The sequence below is a fragment of the Macaca mulatta genome, chromosome 10 (genome assembly GCF_049350105.2).
Source record: "Macaca mulatta isolate MMU2019108-1 chromosome 10, T2T-MMU8v2.0, whole genome shotgun sequence".
NCBI classification, from domain to species: Eukaryota; Metazoa; Chordata; class Mammalia; order Primates; family Cercopithecidae; genus Macaca; species Macaca mulatta.
Genome location: NC_133415.1, coordinates 7,815,273 through 7,834,821, shown reverse-complemented (window position 1 = coordinate 7,834,821; position 19,549 = coordinate 7,815,273). Strand labels below are relative to the sequence as shown.

Here is a 19,549-nt window from a genome sequence, read left to right as displayed (position 1 = left end):
CTGCCACAACCCCTGACCCGTAGCAGAGGCCACACAGGGCCTCACTCCCCACCATGCTAGAATTCTTCACGTGTGAGAAAGCAGCTTATAGGGGCAGGGAGGAGACAGGCAGGGAGAGGAGGAGAGGAAGTAAGAGGAGAACATGGGCAGCCAGGAAGCCGGAAGCAGGTGATGGAGACAGAGTCCAGTTCCAGCTGTGACGGCTTTGCCAGCACTATGTGCCCTGGGCCCCAATTTCCTCACCTGAAAAATGAATGCACCTGGCAGGTGGGACGCAGTCATTTAAATACAGGTGAGTTCCTTCTCCTTCTTATTTTCCTTAAAAAATATCAAAACACCTAGCCAGAGACAGTGGTGAAATTCTAAAATGCTCTGGCTTCTCATGATGCCATTTTTCAGGGGTGTGAGAGCTCTCTGTTTAAGGGTGGCAAATGACAGTCTGGCAAGGCTGGGGGACCTTGGTGAGGATCCAGCCTGAGTCTCTGGGAAACTCACCACCTTACACAGTCACCTGCAGACCCAAGGCCGGGAAAATGGAAAATGCGCGGGGCTCCTGCATTCCGCCTGGCCAGCCTGCAGGGTATTTGCAGCAAAAGAGAAGAGTATTCCACTGAGATACCTGTGTGATTTCTGCAGCTTCTCTAGAGGGCTTGTTTGTCTACCAAAATATCTTTGGTGTGTGAGAAAGCGGCATCAGTGAGTGGCGAGGCGGCCCCAGCATACGGCACAAAGATGGGTTCCTAACAACTGGTGGAGGGTGAGGCTGGCGGCGTGGCTGGGCGGCCTTTTAGAGCCTCTGCATCATTCTCTGTCCACGGGGAGGAATAATATTTGTCTTGCCTGTATGTGGTATTGTTAATTACAGATAACCAGCAACTACAATAGGGGAAAATCTTAAAGGCTGTGAGGTATGATTCAAGAAACAGGCTTTGGGGCACAAACTTTCTGAACCATTTGTGCTCTGAGTTTGTAGAAGACTCTTTCAGGCACAGTTCTGCACTCACAGTTCTCAACATGGTCAGATAAAATTAAACAAAAACGGTTTTTTGCAGCCCCGGAAGACACCTCGTTTCAACATCACAGCTTACGCTACTTCAACCCAAGTGACCTGGTGGCACTGCTACCAAAGACGTGTGGTGTCACCCAGGACGCATCCCACAGGGTATGGACCTGGCCGTTAGCTACCTTCAAATCCTGCCGCAAAATCAAGATAGCTCATCCCTTCCTTCTCAAAGCCTATTTTAGTGGTCAGCAGGGCATACTGCTCATCGTCCATGGGCATCCCAGTGTCTTCCAGTACCTGACGAGGGAGAGAGGGGAGGGTGGAGAGGCGTTAGGTGGTTCCGCGGGTCACTACTCCCCGAGCACCTCCTGCCCCTGCGCCGGCTCACAGCAGGGCCCATGATGGTTACTTACCTGACCCCACCCACAGGCTGCCAGAGGGTAGGACCGAGTCTGCTGTGTCCCTGGGCCTTGCACAAGGCTTGTGTTTGTTGGGTGAGTAAGTGAACAAAGGGACAAGTGGCGCAGTCAGCATGGTGCTCGGGCCCACAGGCGCTACTGCAGACTTTTCCAAGCTGTGCCATCCAAGATACCCAAAGCCACACTTGTTACTGCCGTGGCTTTAGAGTCTCATACATCAGGTTTATGTTCACATATATTCAAGAAAACAAAATAAAGCAAGCAAGGTAGTTTGAGGAGGGAAAACTGAAGTTTTCATTCAAGTTTCATTATGATCCCAGTTTACATGAAAAGCGGCTGTGTTTTTTTTTTTAATGGGGGGGCATCCATGAACGCTATTTTTTCTTCTCCATATGTTAGTCCACTCACGGAAAGTTATTCCTGATTCCTTCCCTCCAAAACACATGACCTACTGTTTCAGTTTTGGATATACTGGGGGCAGAGGGAGCACCCAAGAAAATACTCTTCTCTGCTTTGCAAATACTGAAGTGGAATTGTCTCGATGACATCTCCCTAGGAATTACAGAAAAGATGATGCCCTTTGGCCAAAAACCCAGACAGAGCTGCCTGCGCGAATGTGAGCCACCCACAGAAGGGGTGCTGGGTGGATAGAGGCAGATGGAAGGCACCACCTCTGCTGATCTCAGAGTATTCACAATCCAAATGGGAAAACACGGGTTTTCCTCCAAGAAAGAACATGGAATCACAGTTCTAAATGCATCTATGGACCAAGGGGCCAAAGATGTCCAGGATGACCAACCCCACCGGGAACAGGGGATGGAATGCTTTCTAGGAGAACTGGGTTTGCTGATGGGTTGCAAAGAAAGTGTGTGTTGGGGGGTGAGGAATACACAGGTTATCGTCAACAAAGTCAGCAGACATCACCGGAAGTCAGAGTAAGTTCCAGGTGGAGGAGTGCAGTGGCGCTCAGTGCATTCAGCGGAAGAGGCGGCTGGGGAGGGAACAGAGGGACCAGGTGAGGCAGTGTTGCCCTCATCATGGTCATTGAGCAGCACCTCTTAGTGCCCATGTGTACCAGGCACGGTGGGGGGCTCTGTACAGGCTCCATGCGGATCTCATTTAATCCTCAGCAGAAGCCTCGAGAAAGGCACTCTTTCTAACCTCATTTTAACACCATGGAAACTGAGTCTTAGGGAGTTTGGGCCATTTTTCTTAAACACATGCATAGGAAGCGACAGACCTGGGGTTCAAATCCAATTCTTCTTTTCTTCTTCTTTTTTTTTTTTTTTTTTTTTTTGAGACAGAGTCTTGCTCTGTCACCCAGGCTGGAGTACAATGGTGCTACCTAGGTGCATTGTAACCTTTGCCTCCGCGGCTCAAGTGATCTTCCTGCCTCAGCTTCCCGAGTAGCTGGGATTACAGGCGCATGCCACCACACCCGGCTAATTTTTGTATTTTTAGTAGAGACGGGGTTTCACCATGTTGACCAGGCTGGTCTCAAACTCCTGACCTCAAGTGATCCACCTGCCTCAGCCTCCCAAAGTGCTGAGGCATGAGCCACCACGCCCAGCCTCAAACCCGGTTCTTATTAACTGCTGTGATGAGATCTACTGTAAGGTCACAGGGGCCTGGACAAAGAAGAAAAGAGATGAAAATGGACAGGGAACGGCCCAGTGGGAGTGAGAAGCTCCGCCATGGAGCCCTGGTGTCCTCCATGTATCCAAAGAAGCCACATAGGCAAAGACCAGCCTGAGCCTTGGTGGAGCCTGAAAGGATGGGAGGCCTCTAAGGAGCTGGCCAGAGCCCACCTCCCACCTGCCTCCCTATCTCCCCAGGAAGGCTGTCAGGAGACAGTTTCTCCTATCTCCAGATTCTGACAGGGTGAGGGGCTTTCTGCCCCGGCCCCTCACACTAAAGCTGCAGAAGGGAAGCCTCTTGGCTGCAGTCTGGATGTGGCTCTCAGCAACAGGGCACTCCACACCTTGTGGTGCAGTCAACAGCTTCTTTCGTTTAGGTGTCATCCTTTTTGATATTCGGGAAGAGGACCAGAGAGCTGGCCCTTGTGGCTTATTCTCCCTTTCGCTGTCTATGTAAATAACAGTCTGATCGTGAAAGTGGCGCATTGTATCTTTGCTGGTCCAATCAGTCAAGCCTGGCCTCGGCTTCCTGTGTGTGGAGGTACACAGGCCGTGATGTGGCTGGTGCAGGGCTGGAAGCTGAGAGAAAAGGGAAGGGATGGAGGCGTTACAGTGCTGCCCAGGGGGATTCAGGGGAGTGGCAACGCAGGAGTACAAGGCTATCACCAGGGCCTGCCTGTGGAATTGGGCAGGAAGCATGTGACTAGGAATGCTGACAGTTCTGTGCCATCTGCACATGGTCCCCGGCCTAGTTCTGCCTGTCCCAGCACAGGATAGCCCTGGTGTTCAGGTAGAAAGCCGTGGCCCCCACAGAAGTACCCACAGCCACGGTGAATCTCTGATTGGTTGCTTGCTTTGAAAAAAACTTAATATTTTGAAAACAATTGCACATGAATTATTCATGGCAAATTCTTCTTGCTCAGTTCTTTCACAAAACCATATGTACTAGATCATAAGGAAATGTCTGCAGGCAAATGTTCCCCAGCCTGGAGGGCTGTGAGGTGCCAGGGAGATTCGTACCATCCCCCAGGCCCTCAGCAGCCTGTCCAGCAGTCGCAGGAGCGTAATCCCTAGGGGCGCAGAGCACCGCAGAGAACACAAACGTTGCAAGTGCTATTCCCAGAAGAGGCTCAGGGCAGGCCCCAGATGCCAAGGCCTCTAATGCGTCTTCCGAGGCTCCCCTTGCACCACTTTCATTTCTAAGATGAACACAGCAGCAAATCAACCAGATTTATCATAACCATTGGAGGCGACATGCAATACGAAGGAAGGCGTACCAGCAAGGTTTATAAAACAGATTTAAATGTTTAACCATTCAAGTCATTTCCTTTGGTCTTTTCTAGGAGGCATTCCCCTAAGAAAGTTGCCCAAAGACTGACAAACTATGGTCTGGCATGTGTTGATTCACCAGAGAGTCGTCACTCCTGCCATCCCTGGGGTGTCCCTTAGATTGTAGACCGACTCTTCCCCAGGAGGCCACAACATTTCAGGGAACTGTTGCCGGGCCCTCTCCACCCTGAGAACGTGCCCAATGATGAAAGTGAGGACTCAGCCTTTTCTAAACGCAGCCCCTGCACAACATTCTGTGAGAGAAGCAGCCACCAGTTTCTGTGTGTGACACTTGTTTGCTATGTCTCTTTGCAGCACTTTTTTGGCGGTTTCTATGTGATTACACTACATATTCTTAACTTTTCACAGTCTGTTTAGACCTAATGTTATGCCACTTCACATAGACTGTAGAAACTTTGCAACTTCATAGAGGTCTCCTGCACCCTGTTTTTTGTTGTTGTTGTTGTTGTTTTTCAGATGGAGTTTCACTGTTGTTGCCCAGGCTGGAGGGCAATGGCACAATCTTGGCTCACCGCAACCTCCGCCTCCCGGGTTCAAGTAATTCTCCTGCCTCAGCCTCCCGAGTAGCTCGGATTACAGACATGTGCCATGCACCACCATGCTCGGCTAATTTTGTATTTTTAGTAGAGACAGGGTTTCTCCATGTTGATCAGGCTGGTCTCGAACTCCTGACCTCAAGTGATCTGCCCACCTCAGCCTCCCAAAGTGCTAGGATTGTCCTGTACCCTGTTCTTATGGTATAGTTGACATTTGTTTCACATCTACATATGTTATAAATCCCACAAGACAATGCCATGATTTTTGCTTTGAATATTCCTATGTGGTTTTTAAATGAAGAAAAATAATAGCCTTCTATATTTAATCAGCAAATTGCCATTTCTAATGTTCTTTGTTCTGTTGTGGACAGCCAAGTCTTCCTAGTGTCAAATTCCTTCATCCTAAGAAATTCCTTTAGCCTTGCTTGTAGCGAAGATCCACTTGCAATGAATTATCTTAGCTTCTGTTTTATTCAGTTTGAAATAATCACCTTCATTCTTGAAGGAGACTTTGGCTGGGTATAAAATTCTGGGTTGGGAGGTATACGTTTGGTTTTGCTTTTGCTTTTTTCCTTCCCATATGTTACTGTTCCACTATCTTCTCACCTCCTCCATTGTTTCTGGTGCAAGGCCAATGGTAATTTAAAATGTTGTTTTCCTGTTTGTAATGTGTCATTTTTCTCATGCTGCTTTTAAGATTTCTCTCTTTGATTTTGCTTTTCAGCAGTTTGTCTGTTATTTTCTTTGTAATATCCTACTTGGGGTTTTCTGAGCTTCTGGAATCTATATTAGGGCCTTTCACCAAAATTGGCAAATTTTAGCCATTATTTCTTCACATATGTCCTCTTCCCTAACCCGTCTTTTTTCCTTTTGTGATTCCAATTACACCTATGTTAGACCTTTTGATATTGCTCATATGATTATGAAACACTATTCTCTCTTTCTCTCTCTTTTTAAAAAACTTTTCTCTCTCCTCTTCAGTTTGTATAACTATTAATCTATTCTTAGGCTCATTGACTTCTGTCATCTTCATTCTGTGGTTGAGCTATCTGGTGAATTTTTTGTTTCAGATATCTTATTTTTCAGTTCCAGAATTTCCATGTGGTTCTTCTTATAATTTCTATTTCTCCACTGAGATTTCATATATTTTCATTCATTATGAGTATATTTTCCTTTGTATCACTGAGCATTTTTATAACGGTTACTTTAAAGTCTTTGAGTGTTAATTCTAACATCTGGTAATCTTAGAGTCTTTTGAGAAAGATCACATTTTTTCTGTCTCTCCAAATGTTGAATAATTTGGGGTTATATCCTGGACATCTTGGAGGTTATGGTGTGGGGCCTCTGGATTCTGTTGTAGTTCTCCAAAGAGTGACATTTTTTATGTCTACATATGTTATAAATCTATATATCTATGCATATTATACAAATCTATATATTTGGTTCATGTTTTTGAGCAGGCAGTAGGGCTTGGTTGGAGTCAAACTGAAAAAGTTTGAGTGTGTTGGGCTGCAGCTTCAATTTCAGTTCAGTTCTTGTATCCTTAGCTAGGTTACTTGCAATCTGCTCTGCTCATATGTGGTTTAGAGTCAGCCAGAGATTGAGGAAGAATCTATATGCAAAAGCGGGAGCATCTACTCTCTCTGGCTCTCTCCTTTTCAAAATGCCCCCTTTCTCCATCCCCATCTTTACTTTCAGGTAGCATTAGTTACCCAGACCTCTTCCCTCTGGTTCTTCAAGCCAGAAAGGTTATTAGTTCCTCAGGTGAACAGCTATAGAAAATGAGAACTCATTCATGCTATTCCCCTCTTTAAGAGTTGACATCCTCCTGAATGTTCTTGCCTAGTCTAGTTTCATTTTCCAGGACCTTCAGGCATTTGGTTATTTAATAAATTACTGACTTACTGACTTACTTAACATTGTCCAGTGTTTATACTTGGTATCTCTGGGAGGGCTGGTCCAGTAGAAGCTTACTTAGCCAAACTGGAAGCAAAGCTCCCAGGAATATTTGCTGGGTGCTACAGCAAGCACATTCTTAAGACACAGGTATCACCAGCTCAGGGAGAGCTTTCTCGGTCCTCCCCAGCCTGGGCGACCAAAAAAAAATCTTGAGCTTCCATACCCCTTCTGTTTACTTCCGTCATAGATAGTCCCTTGCACAGAACCTAACACATGGCAGGCACTCAACAAATTGCTATTGTGTAGAGAATTACCAGCACTTCCTTTTCACTTGTATATGCCAAGAGCACATAGTAAGTGTTCACTAAAAGTTGCATGAGAAGGAGAGAATGGGATGTCAACATAAGGAACAGCTGGCAACACTCACAGACTCTTGCTATTGCATCTGGTTGAATCTTGAGTCTGACTAAGAAAGCCCACGCCTATGCAGATATGAGTACCAGGTGGTCATTCAGCTATGGCGAGGAAGGAGTTGGAATATTAAGAATACTGTGGACCAGGCACAGTGGCTCACACCTGTAATCTCAGCACTTTGGGAGGCTGAGGCGGGTGGATTGCCTGAGATCAGGAGTTCAAGACCAGTCTGGTCAACATGGTGAAACCCCATCTCTACTGAAAATACATAAATTAGCTGAGCATGATGGCAGGTGCCTGTAATCCCAGCTACTCAGGAGGCTGAGGCAGGAGGATCGTTTGAACCTGGGAGGCAGAGGTTGCAGTGAGCTGAGATCGTGCCTTTACACTCCAGCCTGGGCAACAAAAGCGAAACTCCATCACAGAAAAAAAAAAAAAAATACTGTGAGGCCAGAGAAAAAGATACTTTCCTTGTGAGACACACAAAAGGGCCCAGGAGGAAAGGGAGACAGTACAGGGACTGGGAGGTGCCAGCTCCTCAGCGGGTGGTACAGACTTCAGTGTGGGTATCTCAGTGTGTGTGCTGGACCAGCCGTGGGATCCTCATCAGTCTTCCCCTAATACTACACTTAGCAAAGTTCTCTTCTGAAAATATCAGTTAAGGGGAGCCAAGGGAGAGATTCCTGTTTGTATTTAAGCCAGAGATTTAAAGGATGCACCCTGAGGAGATTCAGGGGCACAAAATTTGGAGACTGGCTTTTTTTTTTTTTTTCTGAGATGGAGTTTCACTCTTGTTACCCAGTCTGAAGTGCAATGGTGCAATCTCGGCTCACCGCAACCTCCACCTCCTGGGCTCAAGCAATTCTCCTGCCTCAGCCTCCTGAGTAGCTGAGATTACAGGCACGCGACACCACATCCAGCTAATTTTGTATTTTTTAGTAGAGATGGGGTTTCACCATGTTGGTCAGGCTGGTCTCGAACTACTGACCTCAGGTGATCCACCGGCCTCGCCCTCCCAAAGTGCTGGGATTACAGGCGTGAGCCACCGCGCCCGGCTCAGACAGGCTTTTTAGCCATCCCTCCGTGCCTGGAAATCCTGTGGCCTAAATTCTTTTGTGATAAAACTAAGGAGTTATGGGTTTTATTTTCAATAGTAATATTATTTCTATTTCTTTACATACCCATTCACAGACAACATGAAACAGGTACCAAAAAAAACAAACAAACAAACAAAAGTCTGCCTTCTCTAGAATTTCAGACATGCTCTGTCTCCCCACCTCCCCCATCTCAGGGATACCTCATCTTCCAGTTCCTCCCCTACCTATGAACCACCTGCCACCACAGAGCTGTGTCATCCAGAATGCAGGCATGATCTGAAAGTTCCAGTCATGAAGGTTATCTGATCACATGCAAAGCAGGTACTAAGGAGAAGAGTACTATGGCTGAAAAAGAATATGACATTTTCAAAATAGGTCTAATTTGTATTTGAACGGAAAATTCAAATTCTTTTGGCAAATGCTTCCTACCATCATCAGACACACGTCTGACTGTCCATGTGGCCCCAGCAAGACAGAATCTTCAAAGCTGATGCAAACTGGGGTCACAGGCAATTGTGATGTCATGGTCATGTGCACAGGCCGCAGGATATTGGGCTCAGGATGCTGTTGCCAGCTATGAGTGCAGATAAATAATGGGGTTTCCTTTTCAAGTCTTCACCAACAGGAATACTGTGAAGAATGCCATGAATGGTCACAGGGCGCAGGGCATCTCAGATAAGAAGCCCCTTGCAGGAAAACACCGACAGCCACGGTGTGCCTGATTACAGTACACTTCTCAAGCACAGAGCCCACCATCAACAGCATAGTGCCAAAAGCCAGAGCTGCCTTCTGAGCCACAAACCCTCCTTCCTGGCTCCAGATAGGAACGGAAGCTTCCCAAGGATCGCCACGAAAGAGCCACGATTGAGGAGCTACCAGGGGCCACCCCAGGACCGAATGACTTCCATCCCTCATTTAAACCTTGCAACAATGCCTCAACAGAAGTATGACCAACTCCATGTTCTAAATGAGGAGATTAAAGTTTAAGAAGGCGAAATAAGCCAACTGCTTTCTAGGAAGACACAAGTGGTAAGAAGTAGAGCAAAGATTTGAACACGAGTCGGTCGGACTCCACGGGACAACATTGTCTTGTAGACTCAGCACTGGACAAGACAAGAGAGTGTCAGGTTCAACCTTGTCCTTTACTGATGAGAAACCCAAAGCTCAGAGATGCAAGCTCCTGCCTCATGTTCATGTGTGAGCAGTAAGGAGCCACTCACATGACTCTGTTGGGTGTGCTGCTGCCCAGGGAAGCCTGGGAGCCAAGGACTGCAACCTGGCTCTGACAGCCGAGGCTGAAGTGCAGCTGAGGCTCTGGCTGTACAAACAGCATATGACGCTGCTTCCTTTTGCACAGGATCCTCACCCTGGGAGACGCGTTGCTCCGCATCAGATGACCAGCCTGGCACCGTCCACAGAGGACACACTAGGTTTGTTTCTTCACCAACTGTTGTGTGCCATGTGTTTGAAACAGGTCTACAGCAGGGATAGGGTGTCTATGAGTCAGCAACTACACAACAAACAAGCTGAAATTCAGTGGCTTACAACAAAATAAGCATTTGTTCTTGTACTTGCAGGTCCGCGGGTCAAGTGTGGGTTGGCTGATGTGAGATGGGTGTGGCTGGGTGTTTCTTTTTGCTTTCTTTTCTTTTCTTTTCTTTTCTTTTTTTTGAGACAGAGTCTTGCTCTGTTGCCCAGGCGGGAGTGCAGTGGTGTGATCTCGGCTCACTGCAACCTCCGCCTCCCAGGTTCAAGCAATTCTCCTGCCTAACCCTCTTGAGCAGCTGGAAGTACAGGTGCCCGCCACCACACCCGGCTAATTTTTGCATTTTTAGTAAAGACACGGCTTCACCATGTTGGTCAGGCTGGTCTTGAACTCCTGACCTCAAGTGATCCACCCGCCTCAGCCTCCCAAATTGCTGTGATTACAGGCATGGCTGCGTGCGGGTTGACTGGGCTTGGCTCCCGAATGCAGGCTGGATTTGGACCTGCTTTATGTAGATTCATTCTGGGGACCAAACGGAAGGGACAGAGCTGCCCTAGGCAAGCTCTTCGAGCAGCAGATGATGGGTGCACAGGCTTAGCATGTTCCAGGTCAAGGAAAGCCATATATTAGTGGTGAGGGAAACACACGCCATCCACTTAGGGGTAAATGATGGGGAACAGGGAGGGAGGGGGTAACAGTGGTAAGATGAGCTCTGTGGCCCTTTCCAGCTCTGATCTATGGGATTCTGTTTACTTTGGTAAAATGCTATGACCGTTAGAAACATGCCATGATCACAATTTAAATCACTCCCATAAATCTAGACATTTCTAGTCCCTAGACTAAATCTTCTATCTGGTCCCCACATTAATTCTATTTGATCCATAGTGGATGGGACTGCACCACACTTCCAAAAACAATCCTTCCTCCAACCTTAGTGCCTGACTCTAGGCCTTCAGCACAGACTGATGGTTTGCTAACGACAATCACAAAGTCGAAAAATGTTCATGTTTTCTTTTCTTCTTTGCTGCTGGCATGATCATGACAATGAAAATGATGACGATGATAAATTGGTTTGGTTTGTTTTTGTTTTTTAACTATATTATCCCCATGAAAACTACAAGACTAGAATTGTGTTTAGATGGCACAGAATGACATAATGCTGAACCTAAGTGCAAGCTTCAAAAACTGAGACTGAAAGATGAGGCGACATGACCGCCTTTCAATGTCAAGGGCAATTCCAGGCATAACTAATGCATTGACTAGACATGTCCATTTTAGAAGCAAAGATCCAGAACCCAGCTTGGGTCTACATACACATGTAAAATCTCAGCATGTTCTGCGGGCAGAACTTCACTGACAGATTTTGAACATGGCAGTTCGGTACTTCACTGACAGATTTTGAACATGGCAGATAAAAGCAGACAAGTCATTCCTACTTCAACTTCAGAGGAGGCTGTTCTCAGGTCCTGGAGATCAGATCTGTCATTCAAAGGGCAAGTGGGAAGAAGCTCAAAGCTCAGGACAAACGGGCACAACAGGAAAAGCTGATGCTTAGCAGCCACCTCCCCTGCGGAATCCCAAGGCTCTCTGTCACTCAGCCTCTGCACGCCTTTATGTTCTCTCTTGCTGATTTCAAGAGCAGATACATTTCTAACATATAAATGTAATGTAAGTCCAGTTATGATTCCAATAATGCATCTGGGGGGTAATTGAATAAAACGATTTTAAAGTCTATACAGTAACATATAAACCTGGCCTGAGAATAGCCGAGAAAATACAAAAAGGAAGAACATTGAGAAAAGAACTGTTTTACTAAATTAAAGAACCATATTGCACTTACATAGAAAGAGATGTATAAATCAGTGGGATGAAAATTTTCGGATGTAGACCCTAGTATAATGAGAATGTCATAAATGACAAACGTAATAGTCTAATTCAGTAAGAAAATACAGAAGAGCCTCATCTTATATCATACATAAAAATTAATTCCACATGGATTAAGCATCTACATTTAAAAATAAAAATAAATTCTCACGATAAAACAATGGGAGAGAGGAGCTCAGGCTAACTAAAATCAAAGACATGCAAATTCAAATAATGACTATAATTCTGACTGGTATGTTAGCATATATTAAACATTTTTATTATACCCAAAGTTGGCAAACATTGGGAAATTAGTAACTACCAAACGCTTGTGGTAGGAATGAATTTGATAGAATCATTGGAAATGTAATATGGCAATATGCATTAAACATTTAACTGTGCATATTCTTTTGACCTAGAAATTTCACTTATTCTATAAGCAAGAAATTACAATAATTTCAATACATGTTCATCAATTGTAACAAATGTACCACTCTGGTGAGAGGTGTTGTTAGTGGGGGAGGCTGTGCACGTGGGGACAAGGGTATATGGGAACTTTGCAGTTTCCACTAAATCTCGCTATAAACCTAAAACTGCTCTAAAAACATTCTATAAAAAACCAAACAAAATTCTTGTAAGAAAGTCTAGGAGATTGAGGTGGGGGTGGGGGTGGGGGATGAAGGAATAACACCTTATTAACCACGGCTACAAACCTAGAATTTATTTAGGAAAAAAAAAGACAATAGATATATTTGGTTGTATAAAAACTTCAAACATTTTAATGGCAAAATATGGAACTACAACAAAACAAAAAGACAAATGATATATTTGGAAAATATGTTTGTATTGCAGAAGACAAAGAGCTGATAAATTATTAATTAATTCTGCAGATGTTTTGAGCATCTCTATGACAGGTACTGTCCAGGAACTAGGAATACAACAGTGAAAAAAACAGCCAAGCCCTAGCCCTCAGGTGCCAGGCCCTATTTTGAGGGTTATACATTGTTGTCAGTTGAACTGTATACCCCAAAAGATAAAACAAGGTCTCAATCCTGGTTCCAGTGAATGTAACCTTTAATGGAGCTGGGATCTTTTCAGATGGAATCAAGTTAAGATGAAATTGTGCTGGATGAGAATAGTTCCTCACCCAATGACTGGTGTCCTTAGAACAAGAGGGAAATTTGGACAGAGGCAAACAGAGAGAACATGATGTGAAGACATGCAGACAAAGAAGACAGAGATCAAAGAGGCCATGTGGAGCCAGAGGCAGAGGCTGGAGTAACGCAGCTACAAGCCGCGGGATGCCGGATGGCAGGCAGCCACTGGGAGCTGGGAGAAACAATGAAGGATGCTCCCCAGAGCCAGTGGATGGGAGCATGGCTCTGCTGACACCTTGATTCCAAACTTCTGGCTTCGAGAACTGTGAAAGAATACATTTTTACTATTTTAAGCTACCCAGTATATGGTAATTTGTTACAACTGCCCTAGGAAACTATTAGTTTCCCTAACGGTAACCCTAACCCTATTAGGAAACTATTAGCTTCCTAAGACTGTCGTAACAAATATATGTTGTAATAAATATATATATATAAAAACAAATATAAATATACATCATATGTGTGTGTATATATCCATATATAGATAGATATGTATGTATCTCCTCATTTAATCCTTCTAACAATCCAATGATATAGCTACTACTATTATTTCCATTTTAGGAATAAGGAAGCTGAGGCTGAGGGGTGTGCTCACAGGCACACAGTTATTAAGAAGCAGAGCTGAGCTATTCACAACAGCAAAGGTGTGGAATCAACCTAGGTGCCCATCAGTGGTGGACTGGATTAAGAAAATGTGGTACATACACATCGTGGAATACTACACAGCCATAAAAAAGAATGAAATCATGTCCTTTGCACAACATGAATGCAGCTGGAGGCCATTATCCTAAGAGAATTGATACAGGAACAGAAAACCAAATACTGTATGTTCTCACTGGTAAGTGGGAGCTAAGTATTGAGTACACAGACATAGTGATGGGAATAGCAGATAATGCGGACTACTAAAGTGGGGAGGGAGAAAGTGGGGTGTGGGCTGAAAAACCACCTGCTGGGTACTATGCTCACTACTTGGCTGGTGGGATTATTCATGCCCCAAACTTCAGCATTCTGAAAAATACCCACGTAACAAACCAGCACGTGTATTCCTTGAATCTAAATTTAAATGTTGAAAGTATTGTAAATAATAATAATAAGGAAGAAGAATCAGAGCTGAGATTTGAACCCTGGCAGCCTGGCTCCAGAGTCAACATTTTTAGCCATAATGTGATACTTTATCAAATAGATTCATGCATTTGAAAAATACTTATTGAGCACTTATGATGTGCTAGGCACTGATTTAGATGCTAGAGATAGGGCAGAGGATGAGAAAGACAAAGCTCCCCATCCCCGCCAAGCTTACATGTTAGTGAGGAGTGACTTGTGACTACAGGGGAAAGAGTGTCCTCAGGAGAGAACCAGGCTTGAGTTGGTGCCAACGAGCCAATGCCCAGAGAAGAGCTTTGGGAGCTGGGAGAATAGAAGTCGGGGTCAGATTAAGAGGGATACAGAGCCCCAGGGGGAAAAAAAAGTCCCCAGGCTGAGAACCCAGAAGGTGAGGGAGGAACTGGGAGTCCTGGGATTCTTGTGAGAGCATAGATAAATAATGATGTCCATCAAAAACAAATAGCTTTTATAAGTTGACAAGAGGGCAAAGGATGTAAATAGGAAACTCAAAGAAGAACAAATCACAGTGGCAAATAATAATAATAATAAATTTGCTAGTCAGGAAAATAAAAGCAAATTAAAGTTTAAATGAGTTACCATTTTAAAACCGTCAGATCAGCAAAAATTTAAAAAGCTATAATGCCTATTGCTTATAAAGGTCCAGAGAAAAAGATACTGTCATACACAGCCACTAGAAATGTGAAACGTTACAGGGTTTTTACAAAAACAAATAGAAAGCATGTTTAAAAATGTTTTAAAAAAATCTTAAACCAAGATTTTTTTGGTCCTACTCTTGGCATCCATTCCATACAAATAAAAGCATCAGTAGGTAAGGACACATAAAGAAAGATTGTTTAAAGAGGAAAAAATATTAAAAATAAAAGAAATGAATGCCCATCAAAAAAGAATGGCTAATGTTCTGCTTGTTGGAATATCTTGCAGATTTATGCTTCCACTAAGAACAAATGAAAAAGATGTAAAAAAAAATGCATCAAAACATCTGTTTGAAGCATAAGAGAGCTGCTGAGGCAACCAGGACCCAAAGGAACAAAAATCTGAGAGAAGGGGGAAGCTGGAGGAGAGTGAGCCATTTGCTCATTCTGGGAGCCAGGCAAGGAGCTCAGGACTGGGGCAGATGGCCCAGGCAGACAGAGAAACAAGTAAGGTATATGAGGAGCTCATGAAACTGCAGAGAACAAAATGAGAGACCCAAATGACTGGATTCCTAGCAAGAACGAAAAAGAAGAAACATGCCCAATACTCTACCCCTTTTCCTCTCAAAGTATTTGCTGAGTTCTTAAGCTGTGTTGGGCAGAAGACTAAGAAGGCAGGAAGCCTCTGAGAAGCAAAAGAGATTTTTTGGTCACCTTGTGGTCCTGAGGAAACAAGGACTGGAGTTCAGGACCTCCTAGAGGGGAAGGGGCAGGGCTCAGAGAATAACCCAGTGATATGGTTTGGCCATGTCCCCACCCAAATCTCATCTTGAATTCCCATGTGTTTTGGGAGGCACCTGGTGGGAGGTAATTAAATCATGGGGGCAAGTCTTTCCCGTGCTGTTCTCATGATAGTGAATAGGTCTCAAGAGATCTGATGGTTTTAAAAAGAGGCATTCCCCTGCACAAGCTCTCTCATTTTTTGCTTGCCGCCATCCATGTAAGATGTGACTTGCTCCTCCTTGCCTTCCGCCATGATTGTGTGGCTTTACTAGCCACGTGTAACTATAAGTTCAGTTAAACTTCTTTGTTTTGTAAATTGCTCAGTCTTAGGTATGTTTTTATCAGCAGCATGAAAATGGACTAATAAAGTAAAATTGGTACCAGTAGAGTGAGGCATTGCTGAAAAGATACCTGAAAATGTGCAAGCGACTTTGGAACTGGGTAACAGGCAGAGGCTGAAATAGTTTGGAGGGCTCAGAAGAAGACAGAAAAATGTAGGAAAATTTGGAAATTCCTAGAGACTTGTTGAATGGCTTTGACAAAAATGCTAATAGTGATATGAAAAATAAGGTCCAGGTTGGGGTGGTCTCAGATGGAGATGAGAAACTTGTTGGGAACTGGAGCAAGGGTGACTCTTGTTACATTTTAGCAAAAAGACTGGTGGCATTTTGCCTCTGCCCGCAAGATTTGTGGAAGTTTGAACTTGAGAGTGATGATATAGGGTATCTGTCAGAAGAAATTTCTATGCAGCAAAGCATTCAAGAGGTGACTTGGGTGCTGTTAAAATAATTCAGTTTCATAAGGGAAGCAGAGCATAAAACTTCAGAAAATTTGCAGCCTGACATGCAATAGAAAAGAAAATCCCATTTTCTGAGCAGAAGTTCAAGCCAGCGGCAGAAATTTGCAGAAGTAACAAGGAGGTGAATATTAATCCCCAAGACAATGGGGAAAATGTCTCCAGGGCATATCAGAGGCCTTCACAGCAGCCCCTCCCATCACAGGCCTGGAGGTCTAGGAGGAAAAAGTGGTTTCATGGGCTGGGCCCAGGGTCCCTGTGCTGTGTGCAGGCGAGGGACTTGGTGCCCTGCATCCCAGCAGTTCTAGTCATGGCTGAAAGGGGCCAATTTCGAGCTTGGGCTGTAGCTTCAGAGGGTAAAAGCCTCAAGCCTTGGCAGTTTCCACATGGTGTCGAGCCTGTGAGTGCACAGAAGAATTGAAGTTTGGGAACCTCTGCCTAGATTTCAGAAGATCTATGGAAACACCTGGATGTCTAGGCAGAAGTTTGCTGCAGGAGTGGGGCTCTCATGGAGAACCTCTGCTCTGCCCCCACACAGAGTCCCTACTGGGGCACTGCCTAGTGGAGGTGTGAGAAGAAGGCCACAGTCCTCTAGACCCCAGAATGGTAGATCCACTGAAAGCTTGCACCATGCTCCTGGAAAAGCTGCAGACACTCAATATCAGCCCATGAAAGCAGCCTGGAGGGAGGCTGTATCCTGCAGAGCCACAGGGACAGAGCTGCCCAAGACCATGGAAACCCACTTCTTCCATGGGAATTCACACATCAGTGTGACCTGGATGTGAGACATGGAGTCAAAGGAGATCATTTTGGAGCTTTAAGATTTGACTGCCCCACTGGATTTCAGACTTGCATGGGGCCTGTAGCCCGTTTGTTTTGGCCAATTTCTCCCATTTTGAATGGCTGTGTTTAGCCAATGCCTGTACCCCATTGTATCTAGGAAGCAACTAACTTGCTTTTGATTTTACAGGCTCATAGGTAGAAGGGACTTGCCTTGTCTTGGATGAGACTTTGGACTATGGACTTTTGAGTTAATGCTGAAATGAGTTAAGACTTTGGGGGATTGTTGGGAAGGCATGATTGGTTTGGAAATGTGAGGACATGAGATTTGGAAGAGGTCAGAGGCAGAATGATATGGTTTGGCTGTTTCCCCACCCAAATCTCATCTTGAATTCCCATGTGCTTTGGGAAGGACCTGGTGGGAGGTAATTGAATCACGGGTGCAAGTCTTTCCTGTGCTGTTCTCTTGACAGTGAATAAGTCACATGAGATCTGATGGTTTTAAAAGGAGGCATTCTCCTGCACAAGCTCTCTCATTTTTTGCCTGCCACCATCCACGTAAGATGTGACTTCTTCCTCCTTGTCTTCCGCCATGATTGTGAGGCTTCCCCAGCCACGTGAAACTGTAAGTCCAATTAAGCCTCTTTCTTTTGTAAATTGTTCAGTCTCGGGTATGTCTTCATCAGCAGCGAAAATGGACTAATACACCCAGGTTCTGAGTTAGAACTTTTGAAGTTTTATGCCCTAGGAGCAGGAGTAGTTAAAAAAACAAATGCTAACAGCCTTGCCAAAATTCATTCCAGCCTCAAATCCACCAGTCCCTTACTGGACAAAGGTTATCAGTCCCCACTCTATCTGCCTAGCAAAGCAGAGGGTGACCTATTATCCAGAGCCTCTTAATTTTCTTAATAAATACTATCTAATATTCAATAAAAATCTACCTGGCATTCCAAGAGACAGAACCATATGACCCAATATCCAGAAAGAAAAAAACAGACAATAGAAACAGATCTACATGTGATCCAGATATTGGAAATACTGGAAAAAAAGGCTATGACTATGTTTAAGAGAATACAGGAGTATATTGAGACAAAAAAGAAAAAACACAGATATGAAATATGTTAAAAATAACTTAACGAATATCCATCCCACCACTGAAAAATACAACACTAAAATTAAGAACTCTATGAGTATAATTAACCACAGATTGAAAAACGTAGAACATGGGATTAACAAACTGGAAGGCAGACCAATGGGAAATACTGGAACTGAAGCACTGAAAGAAAAAGGATGGAAACTACACAAAAGAGTGAGAGAGGCACGTGGGATCCTGGAAAGGTCTGACATAAACGACTGGACTCCAGGGAGGGAGGAGAGAATGGGCATAAGCAACAGAAGAGGAGGCAATGGCTGAGAATGTTTCACAACTAAAAAAACACATTAACCTACAGATACAAGAAGAACCGCAAACTCCAGCAGGATTCACACAAAGAAAGCTGCACTAAGACTCATCCTAATACAACTGCTGAAATCCAAAGACACAGGAAAATCTTAAGAGCTGCTAGAGAAAAAAAAAGACACATTATACCCAATAAGATATATGGTTGATTTATCAACAAAACTGATAGAAGACATAGACCTTGGAATGGTATCTTTAAAGTGACAGAAGAAAGTGATTGCCAATCTAGAATGTTTTTCCCAGCTAAAATACTTTTTAAAATAAGGGTGGACTTTTGCTTTCAGCTCTGACATGTAAACAGCTTGGAAGTCATCACTCCCATCCTTAAAACAAGAAAAAAGACAAACTGCAAATTAATGACATTTCATAGAACCATCAGAGAAACATAAAATCTGAAGAGAGAAATGAAGACAGAGAATCACAGCCATGATCAGCTTACCTGGAGCAGAAGCCACTGAGACCAGAAACTGGTAGGGATACCTAAGTGGTAATTTTGACAAACTGCTGGAGGCTGAGTGTGAGGTCGCTTGAGAGGGGGAGATTTCTAGCAGCCTTGTCTTTGGAGAAGGGGGCAAGGGGAGGGCACACTTTCATGAACTTTCAGGCCAGGAGTCCCACCAGGTTCTCAAGGCAAATATCCCCAAAAAATCCCCTTGTGTTTCAAACTCAGGCAAATTAAAGCCAAAATATGTAGAAGTAAGTAGAAATACAGAAATAATAAAGATAAGAGTAAAAATCAGTGAAGTAGAATATAGGCAAACAATGGAGGAAATCAACGACACCACAGCTTGTTTTAGAAAAAGATAAATCAAAGTAATAAACCTCTAGCTAGACAAGTCAAGAAACAAAGAGAAAATATTTTAAAATTACCAATCAGAAGTGGGAAAGGGAAAAATCATTAAGGATCTTAAAGGATAATGAGGCATGAGTCCATACTAATATGAACAAATGGTTGAATAAGTTAGTAAGTGGAAGAAAAGAGACAAATCTCCCATGCAAAAGGATTCCAAAGAACACCTGTTGTTGTGGCTTGAAAGACCTGGATCATCATAACACCCCACTCCTTCCCTGAGGGCTGTGCATCATGGGTTTCTCCAAAGAAGAAAGTCTTTC

At 44.2% G+C, this 19,549-nt stretch overlaps 1 protein-coding gene across 2 annotated transcripts in view; it reads right to left on the bottom strand.

Annotated features, from left to right (window-relative positions):
* Positions 1 to 19,549, bottom strand: part of EFCAB6 (EF-hand calcium binding domain 6) — a 306,925-nt gene that overhangs the window by 117,267 nt on the left and 170,109 nt on the right. For both annotated transcript variants that reach the window (XM_001108976.4, XM_077949368.1), the window contains one exon: positions 1,186 to 1,300. In XM_001108976.4, coding sequence (XP_001108976.4) covers positions 1,186 to 1,300 — 115 coding nt within the window. The remainder of the gene's footprint in view (positions 1 to 1,185; positions 1,301 to 19,549) is intronic.